This window comes from Struthio camelus, chromosome 1, assembly GCF_040807025.1.
Source record: "Struthio camelus isolate bStrCam1 chromosome 1, bStrCam1.hap1, whole genome shotgun sequence".
In the NCBI taxonomy this organism is placed as follows: Eukaryota; Metazoa; Chordata; class Aves; order Struthioniformes; family Struthionidae; genus Struthio; species Struthio camelus.
In genome coordinates, this window is record NC_090942.1 from 68,579,378 (window position 1) to 68,602,961 (window position 23,584).

The 23,584-nt window shown below is 44.1% G+C and overlaps 1 protein-coding gene across 8 annotated transcripts in view; it reads right to left on the bottom strand.

Moving 5' to 3' along the window:
- The window catches only part of WASHC1 (WASH complex subunit 1), a 45,535-nt gene extending 29,401 nt beyond the window's left edge, over nt 1–16,134 (bottom strand). The window contains exons 1-4 of one of the 8 annotated variants that reach the window (XM_068946725.1): nt 15,119–15,169; nt 10,401–10,527; nt 10,186–10,280; nt 2,730–2,883 (exon numbers count right to left, since the gene is read on the bottom strand). In XM_068946725.1, the coding sequence (XP_068802826.1) occupies nt 2,730–2,878 (149 nt within the window). In that variant the 5' untranslated portion in view covers nt 2,879–2,883; nt 10,186–10,280; nt 10,401–10,527; nt 15,119–15,169. Of the gene's footprint in view, nt 1–2,729; nt 2,884–3,398; nt 4,626–10,185; nt 10,281–10,400; nt 10,528–10,625; nt 11,003–14,673; nt 14,989–15,118; nt 15,191–15,227 lie in introns of those variants that run through there. The other 7 variants (XM_009679863.2, XM_068946701.1, XM_068946731.1 and 4 more) reach the window with 7 other exon arrangements.
- Nucleotides 16,135–23,584: the final 7,450 nt, after the last annotated feature.

Sequence of the window (23,584 nt, forward strand, 5' to 3'; positions counted from 1 at the left end):
TTAAAGCCCCTTTCAAACGTGTAATATGAAATTGATTTAGGGTCATTTTGGGAGAAAAAGGGAGAAGGAGGAAATACCTGTTTATCAAACTAGTACTGTAGACAAGTAGACAGTGAATAAAGATTTAAAAAAAAAACAAAAAAACTCTCCTTTCTAAAGTGAAAAAGGAAACACACATGAGAAATTCAGTATACTGAACAACTTGTGGTTGGATAATAGGAAAAGAAAACCACAACCTTGATAAGAACATTCTAAACCCAAGTATTAGTTTTCTTTGTACTGCTATAACACTAAGTGAGATAACTTGGATAGGCAATTGTCCACCAATCGATTACCCAAGAGTGTACAGTCTGAATAATGAACTAACATATTGGAGGCTATTAACATCTCCTGGCAACAAAAGCTCTCCTCAGAAAATGAGAAATCCCAAAGGGCAGACCTAGCCAACCAAGGGCCACTGCAGAAAACGAAACCCATCACCTATTTGTAGCACTTATTGCAACAATATTTCTGTGACTGCCATTCAGCATTTTTTCTCCTGAACAGCCATTAACTGGTCCAAGGAATATTCTCTCTGTAACCATAACAGTACGACAATTGTCCTCAACAGGCTTCCAAATGCAAAGAGCAGAAGCTCACCTCCCTTGCACAAAGGATGGACAATTTCATTTTAAGAACTCCTACTTGATTGCTATGTCAGCAACGAGCCAAAGTTCTGATTAGCTACTATGAGGACAAAAACAAAACAAAACAACAGCAAAAGGAGAGATTTGGTTATGGGAAGAATCCTCTTGAGAGGAAGAGGGAGGAAGGGAGGGAGGGAGGAAGGGAGAAGGATAGAAGGATAGACATTCTTTCGCTCCACCTTCAATAAATTACAAATTGGCTTGCCTCTCTTGAGAGCACAGTACCAATCCAACTGTTCCTACAAAACATCAGAACATCTGCATCTTTGTAATATCAGAGTAATGAGTTTGACACACTCAGCTGAGTCTACCATACTGAACAAGTTTCCTCTCCATCAACAATGCAAGCTACTGTTCTGCAGATCAGAACAGTCAGCTTCCCAAGACAAAGCAGCTCCTTCCTGGAAACGGAATACAGAGCTGCCTTATCTCGGGAAAGGGAAGAAAAAAAGGACAGTCTTCGCTAAGTGGCAAAGTTCTCACCTTGAAAGCTTTTCCCCTTGATTGGCATGGAACAGCTAAGGTCATGGAATTTTTAATCAGACACCTGCATAACTACTAAATAGTTATTAATTATATCAGAGAGGCAAGACCTCAGAGGAAAGGCAAAGCAAACAAAGAACCCAAAGAAGCCTCCTCTGTTGTTGGAAAAAATTGGTAATTAAAAGTCATGAGTGCACTGAAGAGCGAGGGAACAGCATCACAGCCAGTGTTCAGGACTCAGGAGCGACTCGAATACAAAACAGCAGGCTTGCCTCCCCAGGGAAATTATAGGGTACTGCTTTACAAAGGAGCGAGCGAGAGAGCGAACGAAATAATCCTCTTTAGTCAGGATCTTTATTTGCCCCACAAAGAGGCTTTGGACAAGGACAGCACTGCCAGTCAGTCCCAAGGGGTGTCTTCCATTTCTGGCAGCTCCAGAAAGCCTCCTCCTGGCCTTGTATCAAGGAGTTCCTATACCGAGAAGTGTACAAGAGAATGAGACCTTGTGTTCAAGGCAGTCCAGCCTACAGAGAGCCCTTGTGCATGACTCCAGCTAAAATGTATTCCAGTGAAAATACTTTCTTTATCTCAATGAGCTGAGCTCAGCCTCAGCGACTACGCTTTCTCTAGTGCCTGCCCTTCGTAGCATCACCATCAAAAATTGAAGAACTTTAATCTGCAATTAAAATACCCAACAGAAGGAGGAACATCGTGGCCCTGCTCACATCATGACAAATCATACTAGGCAGGCATGATGCCCACTGAAACCAAGGCAAGTGCTTTTGCTTCTCAGTCTATGAGAAGATTAATGCTGACCTCCTCTTTCCATACCAATGATACTATGTGCCATTTCAGGGCACTGAGATACCAAATGTGGCATTGGCTGAAAAAGGCACCACACTATCTACCATCATTTGCAGGCAAACACAAGAATCTCCCTGACCTGCTATATAGGCAGACCCAATATTAAGGAAAAAAATCTATGCAAGAAATGGCAAGACTGGGCTGAATCCCTGAACGGATCAGTTTGGATAGACCATAGGACCATGGTGAGAACAGCTAGACACCCTCTTGCGCTTGGGCCTCCCAATGTACAAAGAGAGAAGCGCAAAACACAAAAAGCCTAAAGAAAACCCAGTTTGCAAGCCCCAGAGATCAGAACAAAGAGCCATTTTCTACTCCACTGCTCTAAGTGCAATGGCTTGAAAAGACCCATCTTCAAGATACCTTAAATAAGAAAGTCTTCCATTTCAAATATGAGGAAGAAGGATTTCAGTATAACTATGGCAGAAATACCACAGCAATTTGTGACAGTCTGACACCGATGTATAAGTTCATAACAAATAACTTCTTGCTAACAGCAGCCATTTGACTATACTTAACTTTGACAGTACATGAATCCAGCAAACTTATCAAAGTGCATCCGGTCCTTCCTCGACGCTTTTCTCAGCTTCCATTGCTCACCAACGCCCTTTGACTGCTGCAGCCTTGTCACAGCACTCCACTTCCTACTACTGGATGTTAAGACCCAGCTCCCTTCCCCAGCATGAAGCAGCATACCTGTTGAAGATATCAGCTGACACCTTTTGCAGATACTGAAGAGCATCTGCCACCTGCTGAACAGCCTCCTCCCTGCGCAAGTCTGGTTGGATCAGGGGGACTGAGTACGTTTGCCCTTCCAGAAAGTGCTTCTGGGCCATTGTAGCCATTATACCTGAAGGAAAGAGCAAATAGGTCATTATAACAAATGCACTTCCATTTTAATCACAGCTCTTAGCCACGGACTTCAATCCTCTGCTCCCCTCATTATTTTAGAAAAGTGTTTGCAAGGCAAACAGGAAGTTGAGGAAGCAGAAACAAGGAGTAAAGTTGACATATTGGATTTTCTAGAAATCTCAGGCAGCTACAGAGAGGTGGGAGTCTCTTGTTTACCTGAATGCTCCAGGGAAACATAATTTTATTTTTAGCATGACACTTAAAAATCTCAGCTCAGTGTTACACTGAAAACAAAGACCACACTTTGGAATAAAGTCAGTTCAAGATGGTGATAAGATTCTTCAGAGATCACCCTGCCCCCTCTCCCATCCTCATATTCTGGATGGATATATTTCAGGTCATTCAACACGATTAGCAAAACATTTCACTTCACACTTCTGCTCCAAGAACCACCACTGCTCTCTTCCAAGAACAGCAGCTATGAAATTATGGGGCACGCATGTGCACACACACCCTTGCTCCAAGTAGGTTAACGAGAGTTACTCCTTTCTAGTGCTCTATTCTCAGGCTCCCGGGAGCTGCTCGTTCCTTCTGGTGAATGGATTTTTCAGTAACTATCTTGACAGAAGCCTCGCTTTAGGAACCTTTCACGTACAAAACTTAAATGATGAACACAAGTGAAAGACTGCAGTTAACACATGAATCAGAGCCACATGCATACTCCTAGATGCAGCTGGACAAATGACACTACTCCTCCCTGAAAGCCAACAGTCAAGATAAGGCTGTGTATCATCCATGTTTCCATCCTGCCAGCTGTACTTATCTATCCCTCAGTTGTTCCCAAAGAGCCTAGCCCTATTCTGTTTTACTTCATGCATCACTGGCAGACAAACTTCAAATCCAGTCTTTAGTGGCCAGTTTGCACGTTGATTAGATTTCTTGACTGAACATATTCAGCAGACAGAAAATTATTATTTTTACCTGTAAAGCACGCCAGTTAATATAAGAAGGAATATGTCTAATTCTGAGACTGCATTTTCTGATCTGCTGACCACAACCAAGCTTGAGCCCTTTTGCTTTCAAGGCTACTATTTGACTGACAAGGTGGAACAAAGCCACAGGCTGATGCACTGAGCATGCAGTTACAGGATACTTTGGCTTCAGTAGCAAAGCCAGTTCGCGACCCTCCCCGTCGCAGGTCACAACCCTTTTGTTGCATCAATACTGCTAACTTTTGGGGTGCCGACTTTTAACTCAAATCATTTTAGTGACCAGTGACCCGATTTAATGCAGCTGCATAAACATCTGTAATTGCTCAGTCATGAAACAGAGCGAGAAGAAAGGGCAAGAACAGGATGTGTTAAACTAGCTTCACCATCAAAACCACTGTCATGTAATCCTGACTCACAGTATGAGAAGGTCGAGCTTTTTCCAAATCATGACGATACAGGCCCAGATTCTCACCAACTGGCTCAGTGACCCTTTTAAAACTAGCGTCAACTCAGCAGCCAACTGACAGATGCTTACACTCCAAAACAACACTGTCCTAACTGCTACCAAACTGCTTCTTTCCTAAAACTCAGAAGCTAGAAACTGTCCTTCAGGTCCCATTGCTCCCTTGCAAAGAAAGGAATGCACAGTAGTGGAGCAAAGCAGGAAAAGCCCCAGGTGCTCCTGCTTGCACTGTCACAGTTTGGATGTCAGGCAATTTCAGCTTTACAAGCTCTCAACAGCCCTCTCACACAAGCTCCAGGTTCTCTCCTTTACAAGGAAAACATACTAGAGAAACGTGGCAGACTCTGTGGGAACTGCTGTAAGATACAGATGCAAGAAACAATCCTTCCTGAGTAAGGTAATAAATTGAGAGACTTATAGCAAGACAGACCAAAAACAGCAACAACCTTCTAAGTGACTGGACTTGGGCAAAATCACATGCTACAACTGCTATTTATTACTTCTTGTGACCAAACCAACTGGAGAAGGAAGTCAGTTTTACAAGTGCTTCCAAGCAATGCACTGGCCATGTGCTTAGAATAAAAATGGAATTGCTTGCTACAGCAGATAGGGCCTGCAGGAACAAGGGAGATATTAATGGAGACAATTCAGGTTATTCCCAACTAAGGCCAGGAAGGAACGAATGTTCCTTCCACCAAAGAAGGAAGGAAAAAAAGGAAGGAAGGAAAGTTCCAAAGACTGAACGTTACTCAGCAAGACTGACTCTTCCTTTATCTTGACCTTCAGGGCACGGAGAAGGAAGTAGCAGATGTCCTTGCCCTGGTCCATCATCCTTCCCCTCTACTCAGCCCTGATGAGGCCACATCTGCAGTACTGTGTCCAGTTCTGGGCTTCTCAATACAAGAGAGACACGGAGCTATTAGAGCGAGTCCAACGGAGGGCTACGAAGATGATGAAGGGACTGGAGCATCTCTCCTATGAGGAAAGGCTGAGAGAGCTGGGCCTGTTCAGCCTGGAGAAGAGAAGACTTAGGGGGGGATCTTATTGATTGATATAAATATCTGAAGGGAGGGTGTCAAGAGAACAGGGCCAGACTCTTTCAAGTGGTGCCCAGCAACAGGAGGAGAGGTAACAGGCACAAACTGGAACACAAGAAGTTCTGTTTGAACATAAGGAAAAAACTTACCTACTATGAGGGTAACAGAGCACTGGAACAGGTTGCCCTGAGAGGTTGTGGAGTCTCCTTCCCTGGAGATGTTCAAAAGCCATCTCTATAGGGCCCTGGGCAATGTGCTCTGCACAACCCTGCTTGGGCAGAGAGGTTGGACTAGACGATCTCCAGAGGTCCCTTCCAACCTCAACCACTTTGTGATTCTGTGATTATCAGAATTAAGTAGCACATCAAAATAAAGAGCCACAAATTAGAAAGATTGCAACTTTTCTACCCTGCCCAATGGATGCCAAGCTTTCCTATAACTTATATACCAAAAGTACAAATAAACTGCTTGTGAATTGCACATAGAAGTGACTTCCTGCAGAGCAACAAACTAGTTCCCATATCATCACAGAAGCTTACAGAGGTAGCTATCATGTCTCAGCAGAAAGAGCTGCATGCTGGAATTACGAAGGCTAACATGAAGTACTCGGATGCTATGGTGAGAAATGGGCATATAAAAACACAAAGCAAGTATGATTCACAAGAGCAGGTGTCAGATCACCCAAAAGATTTGATCATTAGTGGTACTGACCACCTGTGGATCATGAAAAGTAAGAAAAAACAGCAGCATGGCTATTTCTTCTGATCAAAGAGAGAACAGCTGCAGGATCTGGAGGCTCCAGCCACTCTTAACACAATTTTTCTACACCAGATTTCCTGATCAAGACAAATGTGCTCTGGTGTTATATAATAACCTGCCTTGCCTTATTAAATTGCAAGGGAAGAGAAAAGGCTGTTTTCTTGCTGCACCACCTGCTTAGGTGTGCTGTATTCTGATTTATAAGTTCTGACTACAGATACCAAATGCTCATATTTGCGTTTTTGCCTTAAGTTTTCTGTGAGCTGGTACAAACCCCAAGTGACTTCCTGAAAAGATTGTCCAGACTGGTGGAAGATAACCATCAGTCTGGACAATCCTTTTACCAGCTCACTGTGCCCAAAGCCGGCCTCCCTTTCTCAGTTCCCGCTTTCACACTAGCAAAAGCTGAGGGAAACAGCTGTGGGAAAGTCAACATCCAATTCCAACATACTACCTCCCCTTTCCAAAAGGCTGACACCAGGACAGATAAGCTGAGCAGTCCAGGGTTTTCAAGTATCTGGAACCAGCAACTGGTCATACTGTCCAGTCATCACAGCTAAGTCTACAAAGCTCCGATGGCTACACAGAGATTGGCAGCTCCAAATCAGAGAAGAAAGCATACAATTCAGTGCTCTGACTGAGCAGAGAATCGCTCAACCTACTTTGCTAACCTCTTGGGGATACAAGTCCTCCTAGATTCAGGAATAAAACTCCTTATATCATGGCTAAGCTCAAACGAACTTGTTATGGAACAAAAAGAGTCTGTAAAGGAGTAAAACTCCTAAGTCCTTTTGAAAATATCACTCTGTGGAGGACCAATCATTGAGACGACTATCTACCTTAAAAAAAAACAACACTCTTATAATACCTTCATTTTTCAAGGGAACACAAAGGAAGTCATATAATAAGAAAATAATTTGGTTTCCCCCAACACAGGCAGTGATTTCAAAGCTACCTAGGAGTGCTTACCAGATGCATACTCAGCTGTGAAAATAAGGAGAAAATAAAGCAAGCCAGCAATACTAATTGCTCCCTTAACTTGCTTCAAGGGATAACAAGGGGCAGGCAGACAGGGAGAGGAGGGCTTAAAAACTCTGGAGAAAAAAAAAATCAGCGTTTATTTTGCAAACTTGTAAGGACTGCTTTAGAAATTACTGTGCTGCTGCTGCTGTCACTGCACTGGAAAGACAACACTAACTAAAGGCCATTAAGTCCCACTTGCAGTACAGTAACATCTCTAAGAACTGACAGACTCTAGCCCTGTGCCTCACCTTTGCAGGGTCCTAACTAAAGACCAATTGACTTGCAGTCACTTGCAAACTGATCAGCCAGCAAGGACACAAACTGCATAAGCAATATGCAGTAAAACACATAGTCTGCACATCCTCCATTGCATACCAATATAGCACCAACAACAGGATAGTCTCATGCCGGGAAGAGACCAAATTGGAAATGAGCCGCAGGTTAATATCAAACTCCCCCAAAGATGGGGTAGAGGTAAGCTTTGCACATAGCTTGTCACAAGTTGCTGATCCCTTTCACAGAGGGAACCCATATCCGTAGTTGGGTTGACAGCAAGATGCCATCCCAAATTCTTCACTGACATTAAGCTCTTGCACAGAATACTTGATATCATGTTTACTTGGATAAGCGTTGTCCCATCCTGGTTAACAAGAACAACCGAGGCCTGTTAACTTTCCTCTGCTCCAACCTAACATACATCAACACATTACCCCCAATACCTCATGCAGCTTTTAGCACTCAAAGCTTACAACGGGTAAAGATGTCTGCTGCGTGTCTCATCATAAACTTACACTGCTGTGAGTGCATCATCCCCATTATCTACTTTTTACACAGGCTTCCCACAGAATTTTAAACCATGATCAACTCTGCTGGCAAATCCAAGCCATACCCATGGCCCATGTTCAACCTTGATTATGCAAGAAACTTGCCTAGAGGCCATCCCCAAAGCAAGCAGAATTAACTCCTCCGGGAACTAAAGACATAGTTCACTTTTTCTTTCACAGGTAAAGAACGTGCTTCTGATTTTACCTGCTGCAAAATCAGATAAATGTATTGTCAAGTAGAAAGACTTAAAATGCTAGAAAAGCAAAACATGTCATGTATATGCTTCTCCTGTTCAGGGACGGGATAAGGAAATGCGTGCACATGCACATACACGGATGTAGACATGCAGCAGAAGGCATCGCTAGAAGTTCTGTATATGCCAGTGGTAAATGCAGCACAAGAGCCTAGATAACAGTCCTATTTTACTGTGAAGCAAACGATCATTCTGCCCTGTGCTGACATTCACTGGAGGGGCTTAAATTTAGTTCTCCAGCAGAACAGACGGCAGACTTATCTTGGGTAAGAGAGCAAGATGTATTTCAAGGAGTAAGGCGAGTTGCTCTCCATGCTCCCTGTGCTAAGCCAACCTTATGTTTGTGGAGGGGGGGGTGAGGGAGGGGAAGAATGCTTTGATAAGATAAGAGGATGAAAAGTCTATTTATATTTTTTAATTAACCATGTTCTACAGTGTTATTAAGCAGCAATCAAAGATGCAGATCGTACTGATTTGATTGGCAAGAGGTGCACCATGCCGAATATTAAGGAACTCTGTCCCTATAAATAGGTCTAATCATCACCTGAAGGCTGGAAGACGGTGATGAAAGAAAGCATTAATAAGACCAGAATTAGGCCCTGTAGCAGCCTGTACTCCACCAAGGTGCTCATGTCAGTAGGCATCTCTCATTGCAGAACGCCGAAATCCCTTACTTGCAAGCATGACTGCTTTGGGTCTCAAGACCTTCAGTAGCTATGTCAGACAAAGCTATGGAGCAGGGCTTCTTCATCTCTGGAGGAACTGTCAAGCCTGACACCTGCTAGGATTTTACTTCCCAATACTACTACTGGAGTAAGCCGAGAGCTCTCAGCTTCAGCTGTGCCCACCTTGCCCACTCCCAATGAACTAATTAAATTGGGCTGCCAGAGCTTCCCAGGCACAGAGACTGGCATGTGATACAGGCAACTGGCAAGTTTTAGAAGCTATTGCTCTCCTTCCCCCTCCTGCAAGTACATCAAGGACAAATCTACATGATAAAGTTAAGCTAGCCACACCTCTAAAAGCTACGTCTACTCCTCTGCTTCAGCTTTAGGGTGAGAGATGCAAACCATGGATTGTCAACCTCATACTTTTAGCCTATCCTCACAGGACAGGGAATTACTATCACGGGGCAGTAGCTCAGAAGAACAGAAAAATCCATGTGGAAAAAGAATCTCACAAGGCACCTCCTATTACATGCAAATACTTCCAAGGCCCCCTTTGATATTGTACTATCTATGCAGATAAGACCTTTGCAAAAGGAGTCGGCCCCCCACATCACACCACAGCCCTGCATAAACAGCAGAGCATTGAAAAGTTTGAGCTAACACTTCGCGGGACTCAGGCTCCAAATGCATTTCACACACTGGGCATCCTGGCCTTGCAGGCCAATATTCTGCCAGGAAACAGCAGAAGAGGGTTCCATCCATTGCTGAAGCAATCCCTCCTCATCTCTCCTGGCAGCAGCCATGGGAAAAGGAAAAGCTTTTTCTGAACTACTGGTATGATGCCACTGCTAACTACCAGATCCAGTGACATAATATCACTCGGTTCTCCATACCCAAATGGTGTGGAATTACTAGTGTTTATCACAAGAACATCATGCTGCACCAGAATGGCAGTCACCGTACTAGGTGTCTTTTTGTTAGTCGAATCTACATACTACTGGGTAACTGTTTAGTCCAAGCCAATATACCTTGGGATCTGCACAAAAAGCACCCAAGACCCATTCAATTTAAAGTCTATGTTTTGCTCAACCTGTTGACTACCAACACGGTACAGGAAAGAGCTGTTAAGGTAACGCTATGGAGATATTCACTTTTGGGAACGTCAAGAGAGACTCTGGAATGAAGCCTGCATTCCAAAACTGTAGATGCTTTTCAAATTCCCTGAGTTGCAGACACAAAATACAATTAATATGCTGCTTTATAATGAAAAAGTAGCTTACGGTTGCTGACAGAGACTTGGAGAAGGGCAATAGAAGAGAAACGTGGTTTCTGCAAACCGGGTGCCTGATAGGAACATGTACTCCTGGGCCATGGGCTGTGTGAAAGAATGAATAAGATCAGTTGCTACTTGTCATGTGTTTGCCCTACCCAGCTCTTTCCAGGGCATATGTGATCCTTCCTGAGCACTGAGAGCTACCAAAGGAAAACCACTAACCTGTCAGAAAGCTAACTGTGGAAGTACAAGCCCAGTACGTAAGGTAGAGTCTCTCAGGAAGCCAGGGCCTGTTAACACCTTTAGCTCAGATACATTGCTTTGCAGAAAACAGTAGCTGTCGCAGCTCCTAAAGACAGATGACATCTATGAGCAACATGACACTAAGGCAAAGACATCGCTGATGGGTAACTAAATGCACATAAACCACAGGATTTAGTTTCTTACCAGCAGCGTTATTTCTTGGATCAAGTAAATGTGGGTGTGAGCCAATGTATCAAGAGACTCAGTGATCTTGCTCTCCATCTCCATTAGAGATTCTCCATTTCTCTAAAAACTATTCAAAGACACTTACTTCGCTGGTTTCCCACATGTCACACTGCCTCACCCCACTTCAGGTAAAGATTCAAGATTTGAGATCTTGGAGCCCTGCTTTTATGATAGCATACATCACCTCCCTGGAAAATAGCAAAATACCTGACATTTAAAGTTGGATCACATAAATCAAGCGAGCTTAACTCTCCAGAAGACAGAAATGCTATTACATTAAATTATTTCGTAAATAGCATCTGAAAGGTAGAGACTTAAAGAATGAGAGATGTGCTTCTATTCTCTAAGCTCCACAAGCTAAGACGGCCTCTAAGCCATCACTGCTGGCGATAACCTTTCCTCTCGATGGAGAGTGCTGCCTTAGAAGCTTGGGCAGCAGCCCTTATTGCAACGAGGCACTGAGCTGTCAGCTGCATCCTTTTGTTGAGGAAAGTCTTTTCCTCTAAGCAGAGACTGAAAATGATTTCCTTCAGTTAGATACGTAAAGCTCATTTTGATAGACAGATGTTGATATCCACAACGAATCAGATAACCCACCCTGCGCTTGTCACCCTTGGCTCTCCTTATCATTAGTAGAGAGAAACAGGTGCTCTAACAAATAATTGATCTTATTCTAAGGCAGCCATCTAAAACTGACCAAATGCACTATGCTCTCAAACTGCCTGCCTTGCCTTGCCTTCCCGTCCTCTCCCTACTAACTAAAAAAGAAACCTAAGTGACTAGCTTAAATAAGCCTACAACATAAGCAAAGGCAAAGAGAGTTCCAGCCCAAGCATTCAGGTGTAGCTCTTCATTTGATTTCTTACTAGGGGGCAATTTGTTTTTGTAAGCCTAAACTACACAGAAGCTGTAAAGTCCTCTTGAAGGCCATGTACCTGCAGCAAGCTCTTAAATACTGGAGTGTTCCAGAAGCAGGCTAGCCGAAACGCTGCTGTAGAGATTCCTACAGAAAGTTTGGTTCAGAAAAATAAGACGCGTCTCAAATTTAGTATCAGCTCATATCAACAAACAGATACTTCCCAAAATATAGCACCTTCCTGAAAACAGGATCCAGCTGCTTCCATTAATCACATACAACCTTTTGCAGAGGGACCTTAGTTACAACCCTAATGATTGCCACAGCTCGCTCTCTCAGATCCTAACTAACAAAATCCTGTTTTTCACCTCCACGTTCAGTGCTCTTTGCCCCAAAGTTATGTAGTTTTATGGCACTCTTGGCCCATACGCACTGCTTTAGTTCAGATCCTAACATATTTAACAATCACAATCACCAAATCGCAACAAACTCACTAAGCCCACTACTGCCAGTTTTATACACTCAAAGGCAAAGGAAATAATACTTGCATTTCTGAGAGATGACAGGGTAGCAGGTGGGAACTCATTCACTAAAAGGGAATATATTCAAGGCTGTTCATGTTTGCTAGCAGGAATACCCCTACAGGGTGGCTAGGATGACAGGAGCTGACAAAAAGCTAGGCCAAAAGAATGACACCTGGGAAATCAATAATCACAAAATAGACTGCTGGATGGACTGCATTTTGGCAAAGGTTATCTTGTGAAGAGGTCCAAGCAGAGCTGATTAGCTGCAGAAATTGCTTTTTGAGTGATAAAAGCGATTCCCTTCAAGCTCATACACCACGGCCACAGGAAACACCACAATTTCAGATATAATCCTCCTCTTCCTCTGAACAGTCTTTAATCTTAAAATAAAAAAAAAAAAAATCTGCCTTGCCTTCAGGCTTATCTCAGCGCTATTTCTCCCTAGCTCTCAATTTCTACCCTCCTCTCTTACTACTCCGACTGAGCGTGCAGTAACTACAGTTACCCGCTATTATCACAATCCAGAAGCCAGACTGCAGAGTAGTCTCCAGAGATTATCTGCTTTCAGTTTTCTTGCCAACAAACTCCAGAGTTGAGAGAAGAGAATAGTATTTTCTATCTGAAGAAATGAATATTAAAAATTCAGTTTATATCTCCAGAATGATAGAAGAAGGATACACGATAAACCTAGCAGCCTGTGCTGCTCTGGGACCGCTTAAGGCATTTTTCTGCCTGAGGGCCTTGCGGAGGTTTCGGTATTTCCCCCTAACCAATGTATTCCCGGAACAAACAGGTATATTGGGCAGCATTTATATCCCAGCTCTTCTTCTCGGACAAAACAAACATAATTAAATATTAGGAGGGCTTATCATCCCCCGGCTAACCTTCCTAAAAGAAAGTCTGAGCAAGGGACAGTTGACTGGAGCATCTCTGATTCTGAGGAGAACTGAAATGCAGAAAGCCTCTAAAAGGACATGCTAAAGTTGGTTTGCTTCCAGCCCTCGCCCCTGGCAAAAGCAGCACTATCTGCTCTGCTTCCTTTCACTGCTCAAGGAAGACTCCCTGTTTCAGAGGACTGCGAAGAAATAGGGATAGTTTTGCCTTTACATTACCTGTCTCAGGATAAGCCTATAAGGCCTGCAAAACACTACCAGCAACACCTGCTGCACAATCTAAAGGAAACAAATAGGTCATCTCAGGTCAAAGCTTAGTTGACATTTGCCTGAACCATGTGAAACGCCGCCACCACCACAGCTGGCGCTATCCAGCACTCCTTGTTGACAGCTACATTGGAGAAGGGAGCAGAGCCAAGAAGTGCCTACATTCCTCTGACAGGAGAGGCCTCCTCTATTGGGAGGAGTCTTAGGGAAACCTGAGGTGCTGTCCAGCCTTTCAGCATTTGAGCTACTCCTTAAAAAGAAACAACAAAACGCCCAAAACACTCACCACAACTGGGTTTCTGTTCATTACTGAAGTAAATACTAACCATGGTCATCACTGCTGGATGTGGATTCACAGTGTTCACTGTGTCCATCATAGTACACATATGCAGCTAGATCTAACAGGACTATGGTCTGTTACTGTTGGCTGACTCATTCTTTATTGTGAACGTAGAAAACATTAATACAACCAATGCATTTATCACAACAGCGTTTAAGTTCACTTTGCAAACAGTTCTAACATTTTTTCATTTGAAAACTAGTTACATCACCACAGCTACCAGTTTGGCAGCTGGGAGCATGCCCTTGTGCAATTTAAAGGCGACATTAAATTCCAGATAGGAACTGCGTTGACGCACGGATGGACTAGAAATTATATTTTCTGTAATCAGCAGCATTATTTGAATTAGCTGATATTTTACAATAACTATTTGGTCCTCAGAATATTAGCAGTATAAAAATATCACAACTCTACTGCAAGTCATTACCTAACTTTCTGGGTAAAAATTACTTAACTCAAATCCTAGAGTTCCCAAATCTTGAGCACCTTTGCTTTTTTTCACTACTCCTTTCGGGCTTTAGCATCTAGTTCCCTACAGGGTATCTAATCTACACAGCAAGGAAGCACCAACCTTCCCAATCACAAAAGGCCTATGCTAAGTCCCATACGTGACCTCCAACTTGAGATTTCAGCGTTCCATTGCCTCCACTACAGAGTGTCAATAGTCTGTTTCCTAACTCAGCTCTGAAGCGGTGAACGTAATGTAACGTTTTCTAACCTCGTCCTCCCATCAAAACAGATATCGATACAAATCTCATTCCATATTGCCAAGCGCTTCTTTCCAAGGCTTGAAGTGGTCACAGACGTGCCAAGTCTGTCATTACTAGAGGCATTTCATTTATTCACAACACATTGTAGATCTTAGAGCAGTTTAAAGAACTTTAAAGAACCCACTTACAGGATCCTGTCAGAACCTACTTCCTTACACCAGATCCAACTCTGATGTAACCTTCTATGACATCTGACTCCTTGTAATTGAGTCCGGTCTAAGCCGTGTTTCTTCCACCCATTAAAAAAAAAAAAATCTGATTTCTGCAATAAATGAAGGTATAAAACAAAGGAAAGCCCCAAAAAGCCAAAGTAGTAATAAGTTCCGGCTCCATCACACCTACTAATCCAGACTCACTTTCTGCAAAATTGGGACTCTGATTTTCGAAATAAGCTTCTGGCCACGAGAGCTGCGGAGCAACTTCCAAACGTAAGCCACCAGATAAAACCGCCACAAAACCGGAGCCTCAGTACCTGCCCGCCTCCGCGGACGGCTTCGAGCAGGGCGGCCGCCCGCCACGCTCGGCGCGCAGCACCGCGACGCGACGTGCAGACGCCGCTAAGGCCCAGCCCTCCCCCGGCCACCCCTCCCGGGCACCACGGCGCCGGCGGCCCGAGGCCCCCGGTGCCCGGCCCGGCCAGGCCGCACCGCCCGCCCAACCGCCGCCCCAAAGCAGCGCAGCCGTTAACCGGCCGCCGGCCCTAGGGCAGCGCCCGCTCCCGGGCGGCCTGGCGCAACCGCGCCGAGCCGAGCCGAGCCGAGCCGAGCCGAGCCGAGCCGCGCCGCGCCGCGCCGCGCTCACCTGCCGCCAGCCGGCCGCGCCCCCCCCACCCCCTCCACCAGGGCCAAACAGGAAGCAGCCTCCCGCACCCCTTCCGCCCCTAATTCCGCGTCACTTCCGCCAGGCTTACCGCGCCGCTCCCGCTCGTGGCAAGGCAAGCTCTTCCCCTCCAAGAGGCCCGGGCCGAGCCGAGTGCGGGAAGGGGAGGTGGCTGCGCATGCGCGCGGGGAGGGGCGGGGAGAAGGGCGAGCGGCCGGCGCAGGCCTCCGCCGTCGCGCGGCGTCGCCTGCGGTCCGGGCGCTGCGGGCACCATGCGCTGTGTCGCCTGCCCCGCCTCAGCCCCCTCCGCCTCCCCTGGCACCGCCGCCGCGCTCCGCACCCGCTGCTCCAGCCTCCCTGCCGGCTTGGGCCTCCGCACCTGGCGGCTCCCCGGCTCAGAATGGCCCGGCACAGCGGCGGGCCCTTGCTCACCTCACAGGCCGGCGGTGACGTCACAAGGCCTGCTGCCGCGTCACAGGCCTGCCGCCATGTCAGAGGCCGGCCGCCATGTTACCAGCCTGGCCAGCCCAGCAGCCCCCGCCGCCGAGGTTCCCCTGCCACGTCCCCCAGCAGCCCTCCTCCTGCCGCAGGGCAGCCGAGCCCCTCGTGGGGGTGGCTGTGGGCCTCCGCCATGCGCCAGCGCCGAGCACCGTCGTGGAAAAGAGGTTCTGGGAGCAACGCGCCTGCCCTGAGGAGGAGGGAGGTGGTGTCGTGCTGCTTGACCTTGTCTCTACCCACCTGTGGCGAAGTCACGATTTAAGAGAGGATCCTGCAAATGTTATTTTCTGTTTCCACTCTCAGCCCTGCTTCTGTTCCTAGCAGCTTTTGTGCTTCCACGTATTGGATTTGGAGTGCGGCAGACAAAAGAGGGATGCTCTGACTCATACACTTGCTTGTTTTCTCTCCAGTGCTCGTGTTTAGAGTTGGGCAATTTAAAAATTGACTTTGTAAAAAGGTGAACGTTTCCTTCTTTTTTTTAAATACATTCTCCTAGTTTGTTCGTGTGTCCCTTTTATATCCCCTTGTTGTCTGCACATTCAAGCAACCAATGCGCACGTTCCAGCACAAATATTCATGGAAAGTGAATTTCAGGAAGGCATCTGTAAATATTAATACCACATTTTAAAGGGGCACATGCAAGACATAACAGAGGTGTCTGCAAGCTCATCCATTTTAGGATCAGAAACAATTCCTCACAACACACCTAAACAGTTAGAACATAATGCTGTTTGAATGGCAAATACCATTTCTGGAGGGCACACAGGGAACATTTGGGATTGATACATAGCATGAAAAACGGCACAAGTAAAAAAATCACGCAAACCTTTTCAAATAGTGAATACATTTGAAGAAATCGGGATCTGCTCATGCATATCCAACTCAGGGAAGAAGGGTAAATCGATTACATAAATTACCTGTTGCAGATTTTGCACTCACTTCCACTCCTTTGCAGTGGGAGGCACAGTTAGAAATACTTGCTGCAGACTGAAGCAGAGAGGAGTTATTAGACCTGATGGAAATCCAAAGCAAATTAGCAGCCGTTAGGGGTATGTTGCCTATTTCAGAGTCTGCAGGAGAGTGCAAGGCTTGCCTCGTGATGTTTTAATGATGGGACTGGTAAGACCCATCATTATGGAGAGCATAAGGGCGCAAGGCCTCAGAGTTAAGAACCAGGCTAAGAGCTAGTGAAATCCTCTGTGAGGGAAAGAGGATATAAGGAATGTAAAATGCTGCTAAAAATTCAAAGCAGACGAAAAAGGAGATCTAGCAGAGTCTGAGCAAGGAGCATGTGTGTGGGTGTCAGGACCTGTCAGAAACAAAATAGGGAAGCGGATGTAAGAAGCAACAATCCAATCTATTCTGATTCATTTTTATTTATATACTGCTGCCGGAAAGCCTTTCGACTGCTTAGTGATACTCAGATAAAAATCCAATTCAATCCGTTTGTAAAATCCAAGATAAAGCAAGAGATGATGGCAGGCTGAGGCAGCCCCCTCCTCCCATGTCCCTTTCCCACCCATCCTGAGGAAGAGGAAACAACAGGTTTGCAAATCCACCAGTAGGAGGCAAAAGGAGAGCTAACAGCACTGGACAGAGAAAAGAAAGGTAGTCAGTCTTAGGCTGGGGAGGCAGAGAGATAATAAAGCAGAAGAGCAGCAGGGATGAACAGAGTCCAGCGTAAGAAGTGAGAGCAGGATAGCAGCATACCAGATAGACCGGGTGACGTATCAGTAAGACCACGGTAGCAGGTGAGATGTCATAAATCAGTGAGCTCCTGTGTAACCTTGTCATACATCAAACATCTTTCCTGTGCAGATGAGGCCTAACCCACTGAGAACGAGTAGGTGTTAGCAACAGTACAGAAGGAATCTGGAGGCAAATTAGGAGAGCAGCTGCTTTACACAGTATTTAATTCAAGCACACAGACAGGCTGGAAGCGCTAGTTTCTGGCTGACGGCACATCTCAGCCCACACAATTGGCTGGTGGAGATTGAGCGACACCATGCCCAGCCAGTGAAATAATGGGCACCATTTCTTCTCTCTCTATAAAATACTGTTTACTAGCTACATTTCCTAACATTTCACTGGGTAATTGTCAGTGGTCCTGAGGACAGGATCCTGTTATATAAGCAAGTGCTGCACTCGGGGAGCTGCCTGACACCTACAGCCAGCTAACTCTCTGTCCTGGTGCTTTCTATTGGCAAATCGTAGTAAACCAAAATAAAATCAGGCACAGTATTTTTCTCCCCTAACAAAAAGGAACGCTGTTGCCCATTATTGCCCAGGTAAGGGAAGATTTACATGGAGGTCCTTCTTCCCATACAGTCAGTAGGACATACTATTTCAGAGGGTGCAAAGAAAAAGGCCTAGTATTGTGCCAAGTCACCATGACAGGCTGTCATAGGCTCTGTCCGCTGGTTAGGAAAATGCCTTCAGGCTTTCCCAGAGCTGCCACCCAAATCGATACCAACGGGAGACACTATCCGGTGAGCTGCAAAGAGCCCCTGTCCATGCACTGTGGCATTGCTGCTTTTGGTCCCCTTGTCTTGCAGCGGCAGGACAACGACTCAGACCCTCTCACCCTCAGGGAGGTTGCTTGAAGCCGGGGCAGGCTTTTGCCCTTGGCCTATTGAATAAATGACACCAGATGTTTCCACCGGTTCTTCTGGCTGACTGTGTGGAGGCTTTGCGTGCTCTACGTTGCTGTCAGTCACAGGCAGGGTCCTCGCTGTGAACAAGCGGCTGATCCAGAGCAGCTCAGGGCACTTCAATTTTTCCATGCTTTTGCATGCCGTTCTCTGTCTAACTGTCTACAGAGTTCATACTGTCTGCCTGCTTTTCCATCACAGCAGTATTCAAGCACTTCCACTACGTCCAGGACTCTTGCATAAAGACATTTTTTCCTGAAGGCTAGACTCACTCACTGCAATTATCTATACACAAACTGATCACTCATCTGTTCTTCTATCGCAGCCACAAATTCCTGTGTAAGAGCCAACTCTTTTAGACTTACATTATATTTGCACATGTTTTCACTTTCTGAAACTGCACTTTTCCACCAGAATGCTTTTTCTTCAGCAAAAAAAGAAACCATCTTCAAAACATTAAATTAATTTGCTCTTTCTCTTGCTGCAATATCTTTTACTGAGCAAAGTCACCTTGGGCAAGTAATTAGTGCCTCACTTTCCTCACTAGAAAAATGGAAACAATAATATTTTTCCATCTTTGATATCTTTAGAATGGAAAATGCTGCTACTTATTATTTATTATAATGTTTTATACCAAAATTTAATGGCATAAACCTCAGAACCTGAAGGGAAAATGGAAAAAGGGAAGGTGAGCAGAATACAGAATGCTGCTTTGATTGTGTATTTCGAAGACACTGGAAATTTCTTGTAGTCCATTGAATAGCGTCTGTCAAACATTCAAGCAGAGCTGGCTGAGTCTCTTTTGCACAAGGTCAGGAGAAGATCAGAAAACAGATCAGATCTTATTCTGGACTTCTCTGTAGTTTTGCAGTTTTTCAGATCCGAGGAATGATTTGCTAATGCGTTTGGGGCACAGGACTGAGCTCACCTGACATTTGGAAGTGATTGGACTTCAGGTTTTCCTTCCGGCCTGGCTCTTATGTTTTGCTTGTAGGATTGCCTTAGAGGAATATGCAGGATACTTCTTGGACATCTGTCCCTTACTCTGTGTCTGGTGACAACTAGCTCCTCCTCTTAGTGCACGATGATGATCAGTATGTGCTCGCGGGATGCTGAGCTTACACATTAGTAAACAATGTTTTATCAGTTGGGAAACAAAATAATGTGCTATCATTTTTTCTGGAGCTATAGATGCTCTAAGTATAACATTCAATATTCGTGTTACCTCTGAGGTGGTGTTATTGCAGGTGGCTAAAATGGGGTCCAGCTACAGTCTTCTGCACAAGTTTACATCTGATTCAGATTTGTGGAGAGGAGATGCTTTTCCCTTACAGGCGGTTCCCCAGCATGTGGCATCCCTCTTTCCCTAGTTATGAGGCTTTAGGGTAAGATGCAGCAGAGCGGAGAAAACCAGAGCCTGAAGCTGACAGAAGAACTCTCCCCCTTTTCCTCCTCCTCCACCTCACTTGTCAAAGCCCTCTCCTCGGTCTCTTCTACTTCTGCTTCACTTTCTTCCCGATCATCCCAGCCTCCTCCTCACCTCCGAGCTCACAGTTTTAAACACCACTTCCAGCATCACACCACTCCTTCTTCATAGGTGCCTGAGCCCTTCCGACATCCGCGTCTGCTCCATCCCTTAAGCTGTAAGCCCCCAGGGTACGGACTGCCAGTGTCTCGTGTGGGGCTCCAGCAGTGTCTGGTTCTCAGGCAGTACTGTCAGGAGCATGATTAACAATTCTCCAATGCACACATGAGTATCAAATGACTGTGGATTACTGTCATAGGGTAAAATGGTACCTGCGTGTACAACTACGCAGATGCTCTGTTTCAGATGCACCTTGAATGGTCTGTAAGGGCAGGTTGGGTTGCAAACAGTGTCCGTCCAGGAGGTCACTGGGCAGAGGCTTAGCCGTGAATTCCAACAGGCCATGCTTAGTGTTGACAGTTTTGCATACTCACAGTAATTGCCTTTGCTCATTAGAAAAAAAAAAAAAAGAAAGAACACTTAGGAAATAATTGTATATCTGAGAAAAAAAATGTAACCAAAACTAAGCCACAAGAGAGGAAAAAGAAGAGAAGCTCCCCAGAGTGGAGTGCAGACGAGGAAGGAGTTTCACACACTTTTTTTTTATTTTGTGGCTCCTTTCCATACCCCCACTGCACCCTCCCCAACAGTGTGAGTCCTGCGCAGGACTGACCTTGCTTAACCCTTGAGATCTGACAAGAGCACAGTCCACAGCAGTATGGCTGCAGGCGAATGCTTTTATTTTTGTAACCGTAAATTCCTAAGAGCATGGTAACAGCAGTTAAGGATCAAGCCCATGCTTCTTGCATAACAGAACAGAGTATTCCCATTAGGCTACCTGGCAAGAGATCAAACATACCATACCGGGGCTTAAAAAAAAAAAAAACATATTTAACAGAAAAGAGAGAAATATTAAGAATAGCTATGGCCGTACAAGAAAAGCAACAAGTATTCTGAGCTGGTCATTTAGCCATGCTGCCAGCAGGCACAAACTACTTGTTTTATAAGTCAGCACATAAAAAATTTGAGGAGCCTGCACGTACTTCCAAACATCCAGCTATTGATCATGCAATCGTAATTACAATTGCATATTCAACCCAAAATCCAGCTATCCAAGCCTTCTCCACGTTATTTCAGATACGAACCCTTTCCAGTCCAGTCTTACCGAACACTGATTGTGACTACTAGGCCCCTGGCGGAGCCATTCTTTCATCACTACAATGAAGCTACCAGTCGTCATGAACTGACTAATCCCCTTCTGCCACAAGAAGAGGACATTAACTCAAGCGTTAAAGAGTCAGCTATAACTCACTGTGTTAGCAAGACATTTAACATAATTCTTTTGATGCTGACCATCTCTATTAAGTTCCTTTAGAGCTATGTGGGCACTAAATATTAGACCTTGTTTCAGAAAAATTGGAATTTCATTTCTTTTTTTTTTCTGCCATTCGGAGACTGAAATAAATGTCATCATTCTGATGAAAATTCACTGCATTTCCTACCCAGCTTTAGACCCATTTTCTTCTTCTTCTTCTTCTTCTTCTTCTTCTTCTTCTGGCCTTAATTCCTAAGGGAAAAAGGATAGATGGAATTTTCAAGATCATTTCTTCCTATTTTTTAAATAGATCTTTTAAAAATTCATGTATTACGAATCACACATATTTAAACTAGGAACTTTCAATAGTATTTTATCATTTTCTTACATTAGCTTCAATGTTTTCAAATGTACATATTAATGCTTCAAGACATAAGTCATTGTTGGATGCAAATTAGGAGATTTCTGAATATATCTGGAAAGTTAATAGAAAGAGAAGCATGAAAAGAGATGCAAGTCCCTACATTAAAGATGAGAGTTAAATATAGCTGGAGAAAGATGTTGTAATAAAAGCCTACTCAAAGTATTAAGAATCTACTGACATATGTTTGTCTAAATAGTAACAGCAGGACACTTGATACATTTTAGGGCAGTCTGTTTCCAAACAAAATAATCAGGGGGCAAAACAAAGAGAGACCTTTGATGAAGCAATTCATTTTAATTACGGACAGCATCAGTTAGGGGCCTGCACCATTTAATTGTACTTTTGACATTGCCTGATCGGAGCATATTCTAGAAAATGCACTAGCGTGGTTAAAAAAAACCTGTGCACTGAAAAAATTCCTTTCATAAAAGCTTGCTCCTGCAGAGTTAGCTTCAAGATGGAAACAATTTTTCATCTTTTCTAATATAAAAACTAACAAAAAAAGAAATCAATATTCCCAGGGAATGAGCCTCGCCCCTGCGAGAGGAAGTTGATCCAAACTCTTTGTTGTCAATGGCAAGTTCCTACTTTAGGATTTAAGTGGGTGTTCAAGTGGCTGGGTTGTGTGAATAAATGATTATTTGATTCCATTGTTGAACCAAAAAATTAAGCTCTATTTTTCCCCCAGATCAACCCCAAAACAAATTATTTGCGGTATGATTGGTAAATTGAAGCACATAAAACCACATAATTTCAGGGTAAATTATTGGCTACTTGTTTGGTTTGGTCCAACATGAATTCTGCCATTTTTTTCCAGGTATATGCAATTAAATCGAAAGACTAGATTCACAGAAGAACCTAGACATTGTATGCAGAGATGTTTTCGCCATTCCTACCAACAATGGAAATATAGTTAAAACTTGAAATTCTTATGTGAAATATTTCTTCTCTGTGAAATACCTGTTAAAGCTTGCCAATGAGGTTATTACTCTTGCATTTCAATCTTTCAAATGCTTTCTCTTGCTGTTAAGTATTCACATGAAGTTATTTCATTTCAAAGCTTACCGTATTAGACTGTTATAATTCCTATATCCTGCAGGCCAAATTTCCTGGTGGCCCTTAAAATTATGCCATATTAACCGCATTGTAATAACTGTATACTAAGGTGTCATGATAATTTCAAACCATTTTTCTGTAGAAACATGAATTTATTTTGCATCTGTTTGATAACATTAGGTCCCTACTTAATTCTGTTTCTAAGACCTACAGATATAATCTTCCTTTTCATTTACAAATCTGTAGAATATATATTTCCCACTTTCCCTTTCCAATTCAGAGAGGTGTCAACAGGCAAAACAATATTGTGTGCAGCACAACATCCATTTTAACAGTGAATATTTTTGTCATTATTCCATAATAAAGACACTGCATTTATCTGATAAGTACACCTATTAGTATGTCTGTGTGCTAGCTAAACTGCATCGCTCACTCTTTAAAAAAAAAAAGTTAAGCATCAATAAATAACTGCTCCCGCTGCTTCATTTTTTCCTCTGTTCTTGGGAGAAGGCAAAAGGCTCAGAAAAAAAAAAGCTAAAAATTCACAAATCTGGGGAATTTCATACAAACTAAAGCATATGAAGGGGATCCATCTTATGCCCCAATGTTAAGATCCCTTCCCTGAGAAATAGGATACATTCAGGCACATGTGAGAGATGTGACTCAGTTCTCTTATTGTTCTTACAAGCATCCTGACCAGGAGCTGCTGAACTGAAGGACTGTAGCTGAGTGATGGTGTGGAGCTGCCCTCTGTCCCTACCACCTTATGCATTCATCTCAGAAATCCAAACAACGTGTTTAAAAATATACAGGAAAGAAATACTTCAACATTCCTATAATGCTGTCCTCATTGTTTTAAACATCCAAAATGTTCAGTGAGTACATTTCAAATTTACAAACAATTTTGCATTGACTGAATGTTTACTTTGGCAAAGAAACAATTTATGACAAATGATTCACTACTAATACATCAATTTCA